We start from the raw sequence: 17,941 nt of genomic DNA, 5'->3' as shown, positions 1-17,941 counted from the left end.
TCACAACCACCAGCATGGCCGCCGTCTCACTGCTCAACGTTGCTGTGCGCAACAACCCTGCTCCCTTCACCTCACCCTACGAGTTCGAGATCACCTTCGAATGTCTTGAGAAGCTGGACAAGGATCTTGAGTGGAAGCTCACCTATGTCGGCTCTGCCACCTCGTGAGTTTCCAACCATTCCAACTACCTGACCTTCCTGCTGACTTGCGCATTCCAGCTCCGAGTACGACCAGGAGCTCGACTCTCTTCTTGTCGGTCCCATCCCTGTCGGCGTCAACAAGTTCGTCTTTGAGGCAGACCCCCCAGACCTCAACCGCATCCCCAACAGCGACATTCTCGGCGTCACCGTCATTCTCTTGACCTGCAGCTACGATGGTCGCGAGTTCGTCCGTGTTGGCTACTACGTCAACAATGAGTACACCGACGAGGCTCTCATCGCCGAACCCCCTGCCAAGGCCGTCGTTGAGAAGGTCCGCCGCAGCATCCTCGCCGAGAAGCCCCGTGTCACCCGCTTCGCCATCAAGTGGGACAGCGAGGCCAGCGCTCCCGCCGAGTTCCCTCCTGAGCAGCCTGACGCCGACAACCAGGAAGACGATGAGGCTGCATACGGTGCTGAGGAGCTTGAAGAGGACGAGGCTGAAGCTGAGGGCGAGCCTGAAGTCAAGGAGGGTGAGGATGCTGAGATGGCTGAGGTCAACCCCGTTGAACAACCCAAGGAGGAGGACGAAGTCTCAGATGCTGGCAGTGAGGACATCGAAGCCGAGAGCAGCGCCAGCGAAGACGAAGATGAAGAGGAGGAGGAAGGCGAAGGCGAAGCTGAGGGAGAAGCTGCCGACGAGATGGAAACTGACACTGCTGCCCCTGCTACCGAGAAGCCCCAGCCTCCTCAGCAGCAGAGCGATGTCATGGTCCACTAGGGGATGCACCACCTTCTCATTTCTCAATGATTCACGCACGGCGCTGTTAGGAAAGGGTTCAAAAGCTTCACGACAATGGTTTGGGGAGTACGCATTTCTGGGTGTTTTTTCTGTTACTCAGCGGAAGAGTTAACTTTCCGATTCGATACCACTTTGAGAATACATCAACACTTTCAACACACTGATCTGTCCCTTTCCTCCTGTTCTTATTATTTTTCTTGAGCAGTGTGTCGACTTTGTAATTGAGGCTGCGATCGTGCTTGGTTGCTCAACACTATCTAAGCACGATGCCTACAAGAAATGCTTGTGCTGTAGTCTATGTGACGAACTTTCTTGTCAAAAGCTTCTGGACACTTTTACGGCTGCGATGCACTCCAATAGTGTGCGTTTAGCTTGTGCGATCGAAGTCGCAATATCAACCCCTATGTACCTTGACGCGCGTGCAAGAAAGCGAGGAGGTTACAATCCACCATAAAACCTGTCATGACTTGGAAACAGGTGGATGCCCAAGCTCCCCCATCCGACTTGGCGACAACGATCCCTCGGAACATGTCTAGGCAAATCACTTCTTTCAAAAAATAATAAGAACAACTCTTGATCATATTTCCTCAAGCCGACAATAGCTACAATGGCCAGCTTTATTCGAGGCAAGCAGGCAGGTATACAGAACGACCTATCCGCCGGACTTACTCCCGAGCACGTCGCTATTGACGACATCGAGCGCTATGGTATCAACAGTCAGATAGGCGCCATCGCCTACGATCCCGTGCAATCACTGCTGGCGGTGGGCACAAAGGACAGCAAATTTGGTCCTGGACAAATCTACATCTTCGGTAGAGGCAGAGTGGCTGTCACACTGGATCTGCCTCAACGAGCATCAGCCAAACAGATACAATTCTGCGCCGACAAGCTTGTCTGCCTCGACTCAAAGAACGACTTATCATTTTACTCACTCGAAGCGAAGAAACTGGTTGGATCGCATTCACCACCAGGTGTCGCTACATGCATCGCGACAGACCCCGCGCTGGACTATGCCTTGATTGGTATGCAGTCTGGAGATGTTCTTGCTTATGATATGGATAGAGAGGGAGCCGCGCCTTTCCGAATCCCAAATCTTTGGGCTGAGCATGACTCAAGGGCTCGAGTGTCACCAGTTGTCAGCATCCAATTCCATCCCAGAGATATTGGAAAGCTTCTGATCGGCTATGTTCATGGTGCCGTCACCTTCTCCTTCAAACAGAACCAAGCTCAAAAATTCTTCCAATACGAGATTCCTGCTGGAGCACTGGGTGGTCATGGAGACCCCTCAATGTCAAGAACTCCTCGGTGGCCTAAGCTCACTCAAGCAGTTTGGCATCCTACTGGCACTTTCATCCTGACTGGACACGAAGACAGCTCAATGGTATTTTGGGATCCTAAGGATGGCAGAATCATTTTAGCCCGGACTACTAGCGAAACACACATCAACGTGCCTGGTAAAGGCGCCACGACTCTCGGCTCGACAGTATCGGTCAGAGAGCCAATCTTCAAGATCGCCTGGTGTGCGAACAAGGACCCTGATGACACGGCTCTTCTTATTGCTGGTGGTGCAGACACAACCATGCCGACAAAGGGCATGACGTTCTTCGAGCTGGGCCGAACACCAAATTATGCTACGTCGAGCTGGGATGTCCTTACTGACCATCTGGAGTCGCCTCGCCGACAAAGAGTGCTTCCAACCCCACCTAATGCCGAAGTAGTCGATTTCTGCCTCATTCCTCGAGAGTCACCACACTTTGCTGGTGCTCAAGATCCCATTGCCATTCTAGCGCTTCTGTCATCTGGAGAGGTTATCACACTTAGCTTCCCAAGCGGCATACCGATCACACCTACCAATCAGCTACACGTATCCATGACATTTGTCCATCCGTTTATTAGACGCGCAAATGTCACTACGGTCGACAGAATCAAGTGGCTAGGTATGACTGAGACTCGAAACCAAGGCCCCAAGATTCTGAAAGGTGGTGTGGAGCAAACACATCCTCTCAAACGATACGAAAACCGAAACATCATTCAAACAATGCATGCAGATGGTACAGTCAGATTGTGGGACGCAGGCCATGGTGACGAGCTTGAAAACGACAAAGTCCTCGAAGTGGGTGTTGGTCGAGCTGTGGGACGTATCGAAGGCGTAGACATCACCAACACCTCTCTAGCCAGTGCAAGCGGCGAGTTTGCAGCGGGCACTAGAAGCGGTGAAGTCGCTGTTTTCCGCTGGGGTCATAACCGAAACCATGGTCGTGATGTGCCTCCATCGGCTGGTGGAAACCGCCCTAATGCTTTGACAAACATCATCGAGAGGACGGACCCAAGCCTGAAGGAAGGACTGTGTCCATTTACCTTGCTCGATCTGCAAAGTGGACCTATCACTGCAGTCAAGGTCAGCGAGGTTGGCTTCGTGGCTGCTGCTTCGGAAGGAGGCAAACTTGCTGTCATTGATATGCGCGGCCCTGCGATCATCCACCTTGGCACGACTGCTGAGTTTGGCAAGGGCGACAAGCTTGGCACACTGCGTCGTAAGAGCAGTCATCCAGGAGACAAACCAGAGTGGGTGACGAAACTGGAGTTCAGCGTGATGACTCTTGAAGATGAGAACTACTCCAGTATCAACCTGCATGCTGGTACTAATCTAGGTCGACTAGCCACCTTCAAGCTCATCCCTGACAGCAGTGGACGTTATCGTGTGAACTTCGAGGGTGTCACATCGTTTGATGGTCGCATCATCCACATCTCACCCGTCGATGCCCACACAGGCAGACCCGCGACCGCAAATCCTGATGCTGTAGCTAGTCTCCGTACCGGTTTGAAGACCGATGGTGTGCTCGTCGCAGTGACCACAAGCGAAGCACGTATCTTCCGTCCAGCCACTTCCAAGGGAGCTCACAAGACCTTTGACAGCTATTCTTGCGATTCAGCAGCTGTCGTACGATTCCAGGACCAAGGGTATGTACTTGCTGGGTTGTTTGGCGACGGTACTGTGCGTGCGTACACATTGCCTGCGTTGAAAGAGCTCAACTCGATCAACATATCGCACATCCTAGACACTAGACGATTCGCCGACTCCATTATCGTTCCTAATGGAGACATCTTTGGCTGGACTGGTCCGTCTGAGATGGCACTGATCAACATCTGGGGTACAGGCCAACTCTTGTAAGTTTACAAGACCAATGCAAAGCGTATAGAATACTAATCGACTTCTTGCAGACCAAAATCACTAGACAGACTCTTCAACCCAGAAGCCCTCATCCCACCCAGACCTACAATCTCAAACTTCCAATGGGTGGCAGGAACACAATATGTGACACCCGCAGACATGGACATCCTAAGTATTTCCCCCCTTCCCCTTCCCCCTCCCAACCCACCACTAACACCCCTCTAGTCGGCGGCCCCGACCGTCCCCCCTCAAAACGCATGATCGCGCAATCCCGCGCCGACGAAGCCGCCCGAGCAGCAGCCTCGCGCCGCCCCGCCTCTTCCTCTTCCTCAGCAGCGGGGCAAAGCAACGAAGGCTGGGGCGCCTACATGCAACGCCAGATCCAAGAACGTACAGAGAAACTCAATATCATGGGAGACTCGATGGAGAATCTCGAGAGTAATAGTCAAGGGTGGGCAGATGATGTTAGTAAGTTTGTGAGTAGGCAGAAGAGGGGCGCCGTTACGGGGTTGATCAAACATAAGTTTGGCTTCTAAGGAAATCGAAGATAGGAAGGGGAGGGGCATTGAGGTCGTTGTTTGAATGCTTCCGTGTGGGAAGTCGATAGGGTTCGTTCCTTTTCAAACAATAGTGAAGCTAAGTCTGCGTGTCATCACTGTCTCGACCACCATTGACTCGAAAAAGTCCACAAAGCAAGGCCGGCATCCTACTCCTCGCCGCCCGCAGCCCTGGTAATCATTTCACTGGCCAATTCAGCCTGCAATTGTGCATCTGCGTCGTCTTCGTAAATCTGTGCTCCGTACATGCCACCGTGCTGCTGCACTTCTTGCTGTGTGGGCTCAGCGGTGAACGCATTGTTTGCTGAACTTGAGGTAGCAGCGGTAGAGTACATATCTGTCATGATGGCTGGGTCCACAGGAATATTCGAGTAGTCGAATTGCGAGAGGTCCATGTGGTCGTGCGAGGAAGAATCAGGGTGATGCTGCTGCTGTTGCATGTGGTCATGCGAGGAATGGTCGGCATGATGCTGCTGCATAGCATTTTGAAGATTTGCATTTTCAACAGTGGCAGGCGAGAGAAGAGACGGTTGCTCCGTCTCAGCGCCAGGACTTGCTTGCGAAGGCTCCGAGGCTTTGTTGGGTGTAGCTGCCTTGCCCTGTTTTGAGGTATCCTTGCAATTTGTGCAGTTGCGGATGGCTTGTGAGACAGTCTCTTTGATGCGGATCCAGTGATAGCGTTCAGCAATCGATGCAGTGGTTTTGTTGATGCCCGCGTGGGACATAGCGTGCGTCTTCAAGGCAATTTCGTATTGCTTTTGAGGGTCGCTGATGACTTCCTTGTCTTTGAGCATGAGCTTTTCTTCGCCGCCGTTGGGATCGGGGACGAGTCGGTAGTGAGCGCCTGCACTGCGAAGTCTGCTCTTCTCTGCACGGTCAGCACCATTGGGATAGTTGCCTGTCTTGAGGTAGAAGCGGATCTTGTCGAAACGCTCTTCAGACAGATAGTCCTCGGCCTCGCCGTTGAGGTCGCGGCCAAAGATGATGGCATCAACAAGGTGATCGGCAGACTTGAGGTTGCCGCAGCCGGGGACGCGACCAATACGCTTGAAGCCCAGTGCATCCCAGATCCTGACGGAAGCAATGTTGGTTTCATAGACAAGGTTGAAGACTGAGTAGGAATAGCCCAGTTGAGGAGCCCATTCCAGATATCCCTCGCCCATCAAGCGGCCTACACCTCTGTTTCTTGCGACATCACTGACCAAGAAACCACCATTGCAGACATGGCTGGAGCGACCTGGGTAGTTGGGCTTGATGTAGAAGCTGCCTAGACACTGCTTAGACCAATCGACGCCGTCTTTCTCCATCTGCCAGACATGGTCGACATTGCTCACATCGCCCAACAGCATGACGGCACCGAAGTTGGCGAACCAGTAGGGACCGAAAGACTCGAGCGGAAGCTCATTGATCATAGGGTACGTGTCACCGCCCTCGATTTCGCGATTGAGCAGGGCGCAGAGGTAGTGAAGCAGGGTCTGGGGCACTTGATGCGGAGAAGAGAAAGGCACGAGGGTGGCAGTGGTTGAGCGATCACGCAGAGTTACTTGACGAGGCACAACGTTGGCGGGCAGCGGGGCATATGGAGTGGGATAGGGTGCATCGCCGGATGCACGATAGATGGCAGGCGCCGTCGGGTCATCCAGCATGGCAGGCATGGTCGCGTTCAGCTACAAATCTATCCATGTCAGCCATGTCGAATATGCTACAACAGTGCGCGTCTATACTGAGATGCAAGAGGAAGGAAAGAGCGACTCACGCTGTGGATAATAGGTCCGATGTACTCGAGTTATGCTGGAGACCTCGCTGGTCCCACATGTACACTGGCACCTTGTGACTTCCAGCTTGCGCGCCCTTCCTACGACATGCACGTGACCTGCTTCTTCGCTGCTTCCAGGCCAGCTCGAACAACACATTCACTGCCTTGCTCTTCACAGACATTTCGCTTTCTCAGAGGACAGTGCTTGAGCATATGTACTGGTGATTGCATTTTGAGCATTTAATTCTAACAGTGGCAATAATCAATTCCCAAATTCTCTTCCCGCCGACTCTGAAAAGAATAAAAACAAAGACAAATAATCATCATTATGCTGCCCGACCAATCAGAGCACACCTGCCAACTTGCTGCTGTACAGGAACATGCCACAAGCCATGCTGAACACAATCATTTTGACGCCGAAACTTCCACTCAAATCTATTGTGAAACTTCATCCTCCAACCTCTTTTAGTACTTGAAGTGAGCAAAGCGGCGTGCTGCTGCAGACGACGCGGCAGAGCCACCTGAAGTAGCTGCTGCTGCATCTGTTTCACCTGCCACAGCAGTACCAGTAGTCTGGCTGGTAGTGTCGTTGTTCTTGAGGTTGGTGGGCTGCATTAGATTCATGGGGAGAGTGTCGACCTTCAGGTTCATGAACTTGCCAGCAACCATTGGCGCAACGATAAGCACAATGAAGATGACGAACAAGGTGAAGTACAGAATGGCGTAGCGGATCGTACGACGTCTGCGAAGCTTCGACTGCTTGAGCGAGTAGATTGGAGGACGGATCTGGCGACTGTCATTTTGTTAGCAAAGCTTCTCAACAATATAAGCAAATGGGAACATACCTAGGACGGAGCCAGAAGAGCATGACAGAGTGGAATGTGTCAATGTAAGGGATCAAAAGGGGAGGGAGCATGAAGAACAACAGCAAGTGTCCCAAGCAGAAGTCCGACGAGAAGTATCCCAACTCAGTGATCTTACACAAGAATTCACGACCAGGCTGAGAGAAGCCCATCCATCCCATGCCGTACCATTTACCAGTCCACCAAGCAATGTTGGAGGAGTCGGTTCTGAATTCACGAGTGAGCGCCAGAGCAATGATGAGCTTGTAGATGAAGCGCTGGATGGCGAGTGACGCAATCATGCCGATAAGCATCTTGGGGAAGCTCCATCCCTCGAGGAAGAACATGACTTCCCACATGACGATGAGCACAATGACGGCAATGGCGTGAGCAATGGCGGCCAGAACGGCACCGAATTTCTTGCAGCACATGCTGAAGATGGGTCCCATACAACAAGCCATGGCGAAGAACATGAATGACACACCAGCATTAACACCGATTGGAGCAAAGGCAACGATAGCAACACGAATGAGAGGGTTGGTGGGCTCGAAATCTGCATTACTCGCCTGTGGGTTTTTGGCGCGGGTGACTCCGGTTCCAGAGTTGATGTAAAGGTAGGGAATGAGAGTCACAGCAACCAGGAAGAGCGGACCAACGACTTCAGCGAAGAAGACGTTACCGAAGCGAGCACGAGAAGTGTCTCCAGACAGCTTGGCAGACGGCTCACCGAGCACCTTCTTCTTAAAACCGGTGATGCGGGTACGCGAAAGACGGACGAATCCAATCCACGATGCCGAATGGCCCTTGGTGTTTCCACGGGACAACCATCTGAGGAACTCACGGTAGTCGATGAAGAAGTCTCCCCAGGCAAACTGGTGAGGGTTGAACAGGAAGGGAGCGATACAGAGAGCGAGAAGCGAAACCCAGAAGTAAAGAAGCCAGTATCCCCAGATGGTCAGGGTACCGAACAGAAGCATGAGAAGCAGGCGGATACCCAGGTAGATGGAAGGAGCTGCGAAACGCGAGTAGAGGATACCGAAAGGCATACGAGCAGTGGCGAAACCACGACCGGTACCGATGTAACGGGCACCACCGTAGGACAAGTTCTGCTGGAGAGCGTTGGTGTAGATCTGACAGACGAAGACTTCGAAGAGAGGGGAGAACGAAGAGAAGTGCTTGGCAAGACGAGTAGCTGCGCGCCAGAATCCACGCTCGGTCAATTCCTGAACCGTAAGAGGAACGAAGGAGATGAAGAAGACGATGAAGATGGAAACACAGCAACGCTCAATCCAGTCGAGACAAGGGCGCAAGTTGGCACAGCCCGTGGGCCACTCAGGGTCGGTGATGGGGGTGTTTCTGTTGTAACGGCAGATGATGGTTTCGTGTCTGAGAGCACCAAGGTTGAGGATACAGAACATGAAGAGCTGCACCGACAACATGATGAAAGTGTTGTTGACATGGAAACCAGCGTGAGCGTAGTAGAAAGACAAGAAGCGGTCCAGAGGGAGTTGAGTGCCAAGGTAGTAGTATTCACGAGAAAGCATCTGCTCACCCATACCAGTACCAATCTTGGTGGTGAAGTTGAGAATGGAGCCGAAACCCAAATCACGACCCTTACCACACTGGTAGTACTCGCAGTGCTTAATTCTGCCACCACGGAGCTGAGCAGTCATACCAGCGTAAATATCCTCGTTCAGATGGAGACCCTTCTGAGCCTTGGACACACCACCACGAGTAGTCATGAAGATACCGTTAAGGAAATCGGGGTGACCATAATGGAGCTTACCACCAATCTCGGCGAGAGTACGAGCGAAGAGAGTACCGAATGTCTGTTCCTTTCCGGCAGCGACGTCACCAAGAATACCGATATTCTCTGAGAAAATGTACTCGCGAGCACCGAGAATAGCAACGGGGTCGAACTTGGGAGTGGCCAGACCAGGGGTGTAAGGGGAGACATTGTCGGTGGTCATTTCTTCGAACTCGGCAAGGACAGAACGAATCTTCAGGCATTCCTCCAGGTAGTTGTCCTGGTTAGCGTCGATGAGTTGGATATACTCACCACGGTAGAAGATGATAGAGTGGTTCTGGTTGTCAGACTTGCCGTCACCGAGAATAGGGTTACCAGAGAGCATGATACGGAACTTGGGCTTGCGAAGACCGTTCTCCATGATTTCGGAGTGACCGTCAATCAGAGCAGAGTAGAGGCGAGGGTCCTCACCTTCGTTGACCGGGGGTTCCTCGTCAAGGTAGGCGATCTGAAGGTCAGGGTAGGCACGGAGCAGGAACTCGGCGTTCTCGCGCTCTTCCTTAGTGAACTTGGCGTAACGCTGCATGGAAACACAGATCTTGAACTTGCGGCGAGCCATGCGCTCCAATTCTCTCTCGAGCTTATCAGAGTTGCCACCGAACATCTGAACAACCTCAGGGTTCTCGACACGGTACAGCAGCTTGATGGCACGGCTGTAGTTCATGAAACCAGAGATGGTACGGTAAAGGGTCTGAGAACGGAGCGATGCCCAGATACGAGTGCGGAGAGTGTACTCAGGAGCAGCAGACTTGAAACCAATGCAGTAGAAGGGAAGATCATCGATCTTGGCCTTAGCAGTGTCCTTCTCGGTCTTCTCGTATTCGCCGTTGAATTGCGAAGTCTCATCAGCCAGGATCTTGGTGTCCTTAACGAAGCAGTCCCATTCGTGAGGGTGGAGCTGCTTGAGGTACTCAAGCATAGTGACACGAGAGTAAGGGTCGTCCTCACGAATAATCTCACGGAGCGAGAGAAGGATCTTCTCACCGTAGTGGGGGATCATGACGGAGAAAGTAGGCATGTTGTCGACAGGAACAGGCTCGGGGATAGGAGTGGACAGCGACTGAGCGAAGAAAGAGATACGACGCTCAGCCTCACTCTGGCTGGGAAAGAATTCAGTCTTGAAAGAGTGATCTTCCTGAGAAACGAAGAAAGTGGGTGCTCTGAGAGTACGCTTGCCCTCTTGCTCTGAAGGGACCTGGTGGTAAAGGAGCTTCTGAACGTGGTCGATGGCCAGCAAGTGCTCACGGTACATCGAGATAATGATAGCGTTCCAAATCTGCGAGATCAGAACCTTGGGCTTGTACTTGATTTCCATGTCGGTGGTTGCAAGGACCTTGGAGTAGATACGCTTGGGCAGACGAGAGAAGATGTTTCTCCAAGGAGTCCAGATAGAGACACCAAGGTAGAAAGAGCGAGCGACCGAGTACACGGTGTTCAGAATAATGTACCAGAGATAGGTATCCAAGAAGAACAGGATCAGATCAGTGATGTACATCAAAATCAGCGTGACCGTGGCCTGGTGGTAGCAAAGCACTGTGCCGACATACTTAATACCAATGCAGTGTCTGATCTTCAAAGTGGACAGGATACGGATAGGGTCACGCAGCGACAGAGTCAGGTAAAAGTAAGACTCTGCGAGCTTGGCACCAAAGACCATGATCCATAGACCGTAAGACATCCACATGGCATTGCCCTTGAGCTGAGGCCAGCTGGCAGTGAATGTCTGACTAGCCACGTAGCGACGAGACTTGCCAGTCAGGTAACTGCCGAAGAGACCGCCAAGTGGCATGACTGAGAAGAAGACGAAAGTAATCAGTGCGATCAGGAATTGCACGATACCAAGAGCCAAGGCAATCTTGCCCTTCTGGTTCACACCAAAGATGTACACGGCGGGTGCAACGTTAATGACAAGAACGAGAATGAGGAAGAGAAGACGCTTGGTCAAGTGCTGAGCACCTGCCCACCTTCTTGGGACGTATGACCATTCGGCGAGCGTGGCGAGAACCATAATAACGGACGCGACAGTACCACCGAGAGCGACAGCCGAGAAGTGAGCAGACCCGTGAGGAGAGTTGTTACGCTGCTGTTGGTAGTCCTTGGTGTAAAGAGTAGGCGAGTTGTAGGCAGTGTAGAACCAGTAAGCAGTAATGTGGATGACCCAGATACGGTTGAAGTTGACCAAGTTGTGGAACCACGATCTGGTCTCCTTGAAAGTCTTGAAGAAGCACTTCTTCCAGACAACATCCTGAAGTCTTTCGTAGCGTTCAGCAGGAGGCAAGTCGACCAGACGAGACTTGTCCTCAAAGATGATACGCTCAATACCCTCAGGGTACCAGAAGAGCTGGTTCATGTCATCGTAACCGATGATCTTGTTGTGGTCACGCTCTCTACGGACGTACTTGCCGTCGAAAATTTCATAACCCTGATCTCTGCAGTAGTTGTACAGAGGGGTGATAACGTTGTTGAGGTAGGTGAATTCCTCAACGGGCTCGACCTTGTTCTGGCAAGCAGGAGAGTTGAAATAATCATCGGCACACTTGAAGATGAAACACATCAACTCAGGCATAAAACGAACCTGGTTAGCTTCACCCCAGCAAAGAAGGTACAGAGCAATCTGTCTGACGCGGTCGTGCTGAGACATCTTGTTCATGCGCGACTTCCAGCGATACTCAGCAGCCTCAAGACTGTTATCACCCTCGAGACTGGAAAGAGTGGCCTCCTCGGTCTCGGCTTGCGCAGCCGCCTTCTTGGCGGCCTTGCGGGCCTTGCGTGTACGGCGATTCGCCTTTCCGAGATTCATGTTGGCAAAACCGACAGCATCGTCGAGATCGAGGTGAGCGGCGAAGTACCAACGACGGTAGTTGGCGTTGTCACCACCAATGTAATCAGCGTGAAGCGAGAGGAGGGCTTGGTTAGGCGACATGCGGGAAGCACGCGAGTCGAGCAGGGTCATGAAGTGGTCGAACATGTTTCTCATGCTGTCACGTTGGAAACCAAATTTGGCAGTCAGGTCGAGGAAAATGTCCTCAATTTCCTCCTTGGAAAGAGGAATCTGAGCATCCGAGGTCCAGGCAGGGTAGGGCTCTCTCGAGCGCTGTCCAGCGGGAAGAGCATTGGTGTAGTCCATGCCATAGACGGGTGTTGAAGCACCAGAAGAGCGGTTACCGCCGTACGAAACCTGAGAGGAAGGAGGGCGGAAACCGCCGCGGCCACCTTGCTCGCCGTTGTAGCTGTTGTAGCGCTCATCGCCACGACCATAGTAGTCCATCTCGGCAGCGCGAGCCATGTCGGATCTCATGGTGAAATCGCTGAAGGTCTCCGAATCTTCCTCGGAGTGGCCTCTGGGCTGACGAGCTCCCTGCTGACCAGCGTGGCCTTGGTCGTAGTATTGATCATTGTAGTACTCGTCCTGGTAGCCGTTGTGACCAGCGTCGTAGTAGCCGTCTTGGCCGTGTTGACCTTGGTAAGGGCCGTGTTCGCCTTGGGCGTAGTGACCAGTACTACACGAGCGAATTAGCAACATTCAGAGGAGGCTCGGCAATTACAAGAACGACTAACCCTTCATCATAGTAGCTGTCCTGGCCATTGCCATAACCCTGGTTGTGGTCGTAGTAGGCCTGGTTTTGATCGTCCTGGTAGTAACCATCGTTGCCGTGGCCGTAGCCATCGTCAGTGTAATGGCCACCGCCCTGTTGAGGGTGCGCCATGCTGTAGTCAATTACGAAAAATTACTGTGACAAGTCAGAAACTCGTCCAGGGTGGTAAATTTGGCTATGGTGATTCTCACCTCAAAGCAGTGACATTCGCCAATGAACGAGGGATGGGCTGATTGCGGGAATGTGGCCAAAAAAGCCTGAGCGAAGCGTCTGTTGTTTGGGGTTGCAGCGAGTGTGATGGTCCACAGAGAGGACTGGTGCGGATGCAGCAACAGCTATGCCTGAGCGAAGGAGGCGATGTTGATATTTTCGGACCGGAGGTGGTGTAGGTCGAAAAGTAGATGCAGTTGTTGCCGTGAGAACGCGCGGCCGCAGACTCGGCAGCTTGTGTGGAGATGCAAGAAATAGGCTTCTTGATCAGTCCGGGATTGCAGATGTCAAGCAACCTCTGTTCAATCCGACACCTTGGATGAGGGTGGCGGCGATGAAGGAAGGAAGGGAGACAGATGTGCAGCCGGGAGGAGAACACAAAAGAGAACGAATGAGTGTTTGCACGAAAGCAAAAAGATGCTGGAACAGAAGGCGCGCGCACGAGGCAGGGGCGGGAAAGGGGGGGCTTTCGGTTGATCGTAGTCTGCTGTTTCAACGGCTTGGAGGCGAAAGACCGACCGCACCAACGCGATTCGACAGACAACTGCCTAGGAGCACCAACAGAGCACCAAGATTCAGGAAAAGCCCCAGCAAAATGCACCTAGCGGCCGGATCCCGGACAGCGAGCACCGCAGCAGGAACACAAGTCTCTCCTTGATCCAAAACAAAGCTCAGGCCACTTTTCAATTTAGCTCCAGCATTCGCGGCAGGGCGAGTCGCGCTATCATGCCCCAGCCAACTTTCATCTCGCGCCTCAGTCCCGCCCACTGCCCTCTCATTCGCTCATCGCTTCGCCCTCTAGCGCCGTTCTTCAAACATGCGTCCTGCCATTCCTGAGACTGCCAGACTGCCTCTCTGAAATCTTTTCCGCACCGGGCCGCTAATCGTCGATTCTTGCTGGGGAACCATGGTCCTTCTTGGCCACTTCTTTTCACACCGTCTTGAGCAGGGCACAAGCTCCGTCCACGACTTGACATCAACGCAAATCAGGCTTGACGATCACTGCTTTCAATCTCAAAGCACCGAACCGCACCTCTTGCACAGCCCTGTACTGCTTGCTCTTCTTGTTCTGTGCCGTGCTCCGACTGACTGGATGGTCGATTTATTGGTGTCTGCCAGCAAATAACAGACGTCTTAACGCGATCGCCAGCACTACTTTGAGTGGTCGAATTTCTGGATGCTTGCTAACTTGCCCAGTGCTATTTTCGGCTTTGTCATTAATGCGCCTCACACCTCATATGCGTGCTTGTTGAACGGTTCGCTGCTGTCCGCGAAATGCTTGGGTGATGCTTTGACTGTGGCTTACATCCAAAATCGTCATTCAAATTTCGTGATATGTTGAGAGCTTCCACTCCAACTACTGAACTATGAAGGCTTTGCTCTAACAGACACAATATGTGGTATGCATTAGCTATTTTCTCGCCGCGTGTTCAGATCTAGTAAGAAAGTCTACATACACAAGCGCGGCATCTTTACCCTCGTATGCTATTTCTGGACGCTTGCCACGACTTTTCGAGCATACGACAATTTTAACCACATATCGAAATCCTTCCAGAAAGAGTCCGTGATATCAGAGGCATTGTTGCTCAAGATCAAAGTCTCGGATCGAAGTGCCTAATGCCATGGCCTGTGTATCGATTTACCATTCGCAATTTCCTGCATCGTCATCCTGAATTGTGAAACGCATTCCTAAACATGACATACTCCTAAAATTCATATGTAGAGGTGCATCGAGTAGAGCTTAGACATCCGCAGGCTGGAGTACTAAGTAGCGAAGCTTGAATGGACGATAGCATGGGCATGAAAGATAAGACGACATGCATGTGCGAGCAGACATGGATGCTCTTTGGACTTTCAGCCACTGTGCAGACTAGCTACGGAGTTGTTACCTCTGGACATGTCTCCTCCTGCACCTCAGGATATCTGTAGATCACAATTGGTCGTGACGACATAAGACTATTTGCAAATCCGATGATACAAACGTTGAGAAGCTCTCTAATATGATAAAGGTTGAAGCCCTCGGAGGAACACAAGTTCTGTCATCGAAGACAGCAATTTTGTTCGAAGAAGTCAACAGTGCAAAGGCGACTGTTTACAGTCTCGGCATCTTGTTGACGGGGCTAAAAGTGATACGCAGCCGCCGTTGAGGCACACGAAGCTTGGCCCGGCTGCTCGGAATGAGATTTTACAGGAGACATGGGAGCCGGATGAAGGAGGACGCGGTCGAGTTGAGTGCTGTTGCGCCACCTATGCAGGCGTTTCGTTTGACGACCCCATACATTGCAGGCACGGTCGCTACATTGAAATTGCGGGCTTGAACGGCAGCACATATAACACGGAGGCAAGACCTTCAGGCGAAGCAGCAGAAGCAATTGAAAGCTCTTGCGCAGAAGTAGCCAAGGCTCTGGGCGGAGGGATTGGCAAAAGTGAGAAATGAAATAGGGCAGTCAATTCCATATTCCAGACAGTCGTGCGGACTCGTATCGTTGTGGCGAAGTAGCTCCTCGGGGAGATGATGATCAGATGGGCCAGGAGGTGGGCTTGCGCGGCCAGTGCCAAAACACGTTCTTTCCATCTTATGTAAGGCGCTTGCCTGTTGCCACGGTCCGCAACCTCTCCCGGACAGCAACCTTTCTTGTTGTTTGCCTGCCTTTTTTTCCCTTGTGCATCTTCTGGTATTTCGTGTCCTGTGACGATTTACCTGATATCGATTTTCGTTCACTCCTTGCTCCACAACTCTTCAGTATCATCTCATCGCTCGCTCGAAGCTTTTATTATTCCTGCGTTTCGCACCTTCCACCTGAGCCCCTGATCACCTACTAAAGGCGGCTATTTACACCAGTTTACTACTAAACAAGTATCCACATCATCATCATGAAGGGCTTTGGCATTGCCACAGCCATCGCGGCTGCGAGCATGCTCGTCTCCAAGGTCGCCGCTGATGTCGACCCCATCGTCATCAAGGGATCCAAGTTCTTCTACAAGACCAACGGCACCCAGTTCTTCATGCGCGGTGTCGCATACCAGGAGGACGTTCAGAACACCACCGACTCTTCCTACACCGACCCTTTGGCCGATGAATCTACTTGCGCTCGTGATATTCCCTACCTCCAGGCTCTGCGCACAAACACCATCCGTGTTTACGCCATTGACCCTACCAAGAACCACGATGCCTGCATGAACATGCTCGCAGATGCTGGCATCTACGTCGTGTCCGATCTTTCCGCCCCCGATACCTCCATCAACCGCAACGACCCTGCCTGGAACGACGACTTGTACCAGCGCTACATCTCCGTTGTCGATGCTCTTGCCAACTACACCAACACTCTTGGTTTCTTCGCCGGTAACGAGGTCTCAAACTCCCAGAACACCACCAACGCCAGCGCTTTCGTCAAGGCCGCTGTTCGCGACACCAAGGCATACATCAAGAATGCTGGTTACAGACAGCTCGGTGTTGGTTACGCCACATCCGATGACTCGACTATTCGTGTTGACATGGCCGACTACTTCGACTGCAGCTCTGACACCGCCCTCAACATTGACTTCTGGGGCTACAACGTCTACTCTTGGTGTGATCCTTCTAACTACATTGAATCCGGATACCAGGCTCGCACTGAGGAGTTCTCTACTTACAGTGTTCCCGTTTTCTTCGCGTTCGTCTTCCCGAGTCCCCACCATGCCTAATCAACAACTAACATTGGTACAGTGAGTACGGTTGCAACACCCACCGCCCGAGGACTTGGGGTGAAACTGCCGCCCTGTACGGTGATAACATGACCAGCGTTTGGTCTGGTGGTATCGTCTACATGTACTTCGAGACCTCGAACGAGTACGGTCTTGTCTCGATCGTCAACAACGCTGTCTCAACCCTGGCCGATTACTCGAACCTGAAATCCGCCATGGCAACTGTCTCTCCCAGCGGTGTCAACAGCGCCTCATACTCGCCCACCAACACTATCGCCTCTTGCCCTGCCATTGGTACTGCTTGGGCTGCTAAGGCCAGCCCTCTTCCGCCAAGCCCCAACAGGTCCGTGCACCCGCCCTTCGGCATCGCATACAAACAGCTGACACGTGATATAGGGAACTCTGCCAGTGCATGTTCAACTCTCTGAGCTGTACCGTCAAGTCTAGCGTCGATGAGGAGGAGTATGGTTCTATGTTCGGCTACGTCTGCGGCGCTGACTCCAACGCCTGCGCTGGCATCCAACACGTAAGTCGTACCCATACTTGATTTCACATCCATGACTAACATCATCCCAGAACGCTACCACTGGTACCTACGGTGCTTACAGCATGTGCAACTCGACCGAGCAGCTTGGTTTCGTCCTTGACCAGTACTACTCTGCTCAGCCCTCTGCTCAACGTGCCAGCGCTTGTGCCTTCAGTGGATCTGCCACCCTCAAGTCTGGATCCAAGCCTACCGGAGTCTGCTCTTCTCTCATGGCCCAAGCTGGAACTGCTGGCACAGGACAGGTCACCGCCTCTCCTACCACTGGATCTGGTGCTGCTGCTACTGGCGGTTCTGGCAGCTCTGGCTCCTCCAAGTCTTCAGGCTCAGGCTCCAAGGGCGCTGCTGGTGCCTTGTCCGTTCAGTCTGTCCAAGTCGGTCCTTACACCATTGGCCTTTCTGCTTTCATTGCCATCTTCTCTGGCGCTGCTGCCCTTCTTCTGTAAATGATCAAAAGCGAATTCATCATGCATTGCAGGTCTGTGGATTTGATGATTCAGAATAAAGGCTCCGCCGCAGAATGTCGGTGGGACATATTGGATCGGTTCTTAATGCGCTTTTCATGTTTTTAGTATTAGGGCGTATACGTCTCTGTTATTTCATTTTTCAATTTGTTTTACGCTGAGTAGGCCTTCGAATAATATGGCTTCGTTTTCACCACTCAAGACTCGCCCACAGTTGCGTGCTAGCACAAACTCTTCTTGACAAGGAGTCTTCTCCCGTCGAGATCACTACATGAAAAAATCGTTCTCTCCTGGTGTTGAACTGGTATGGGTCGTTCTATCAGCGGCTAATTTACTGATCTAGGTTTGTCAAAAGCCATCAGATCTTTCT

General features: G+C 52.1%; 5 protein-coding genes across 5 annotated transcripts; 3 read left to right on the top strand and 2 right to left on the bottom strand.

Annotated features, from left to right (window-relative positions):
- Positions 1-14: 14 nt before the first annotated feature.
- M437DRAFT_49453 (histone deposition protein Asf1) lies at positions 15-918 on the top strand (the record flags this gene model as incomplete). The annotated part of the gene is made up of 2 exons (XM_041021837.1): positions 15-163; positions 219-918. 2 exons carry the CDS (start codon positions 15-17, stop codon positions 916-918), a joined length of 849 nt encoding a protein of 282 aa, XP_040879610.1.
- A 628-nt stretch (positions 919-1,546) lies between these two features.
- On the top strand, positions 1,547-4,647 carry M437DRAFT_49412 (snare-dependent exocytosis protein-like protein; the record flags this gene model as incomplete). The annotated part of the gene is made up of 3 exons (XM_041021828.1): positions 1,547-4,107; positions 4,162-4,283; positions 4,337-4,647. The coding sequence occupies 3 exons, from the start codon at positions 1,547-1,549 to the stop codon at positions 4,645-4,647; spliced, it is 2,994 nt and encodes a 997-aa protein (XP_040879609.1).
- Positions 4,648-5,255: 608 nt separating this feature from the next.
- M437DRAFT_16364 (zf-H2C2-domain-containing protein) lies at positions 5,256-6,323 on the bottom strand (the record flags this gene model as incomplete). Its single annotated transcript, XM_041018860.1, has 1 exon — positions 5,256-6,323. A coding segment is annotated over one exon (1,068 nt), but the record flags the coding sequence as incomplete, so codon positions are not given.
- A 566-nt stretch (positions 6,324-6,889) lies between these two features.
- M437DRAFT_49218 (1,3-beta-glucan synthase catalytic subunit FksP) lies at positions 6,890-12,780 on the bottom strand (the record flags this gene model as incomplete). Its single annotated transcript, XM_041021802.1, has 3 exons — positions 6,890-7,217; positions 7,270-12,573; positions 12,632-12,780. 3 exons carry the CDS (start codon positions 12,778-12,780, stop codon positions 6,890-6,892), a joined length of 5,781 nt encoding a protein of 1,926 aa, XP_040879607.1.
- A 2,973-nt stretch (positions 12,781-15,753) lies between these two features.
- M437DRAFT_49674 (uncharacterized protein) lies at positions 15,754-17,553 on the top strand (the record flags this gene model as incomplete). The annotated part of the gene is made up of 4 exons (XM_041021871.1): positions 15,754-16,532; positions 16,586-16,906; positions 16,960-17,089; positions 17,140-17,553. The coding sequence occupies 4 exons, from the start codon at positions 15,754-15,756 to the stop codon at positions 17,551-17,553; spliced, it is 1,644 nt and encodes a 547-aa protein (XP_040879606.1).
- Positions 17,554-17,941: the final 388 nt, after the last annotated feature.

The sequence above is a fragment of the Aureobasidium melanogenum genome (assembly GCF_000721775.1).
Source record: "Aureobasidium melanogenum CBS 110374 unplaced genomic scaffold scaffold_11, whole genome shotgun sequence".
Lineage (NCBI taxonomy): Eukaryota > Fungi > Ascomycota > Dothideomycetes > Dothideales > Saccotheciaceae > Aureobasidium > Aureobasidium melanogenum.
The sequence above is the reverse complement of the archived record's forward strand: the minus strand, read 5'-3'. Positions and strand labels throughout refer to the sequence as shown.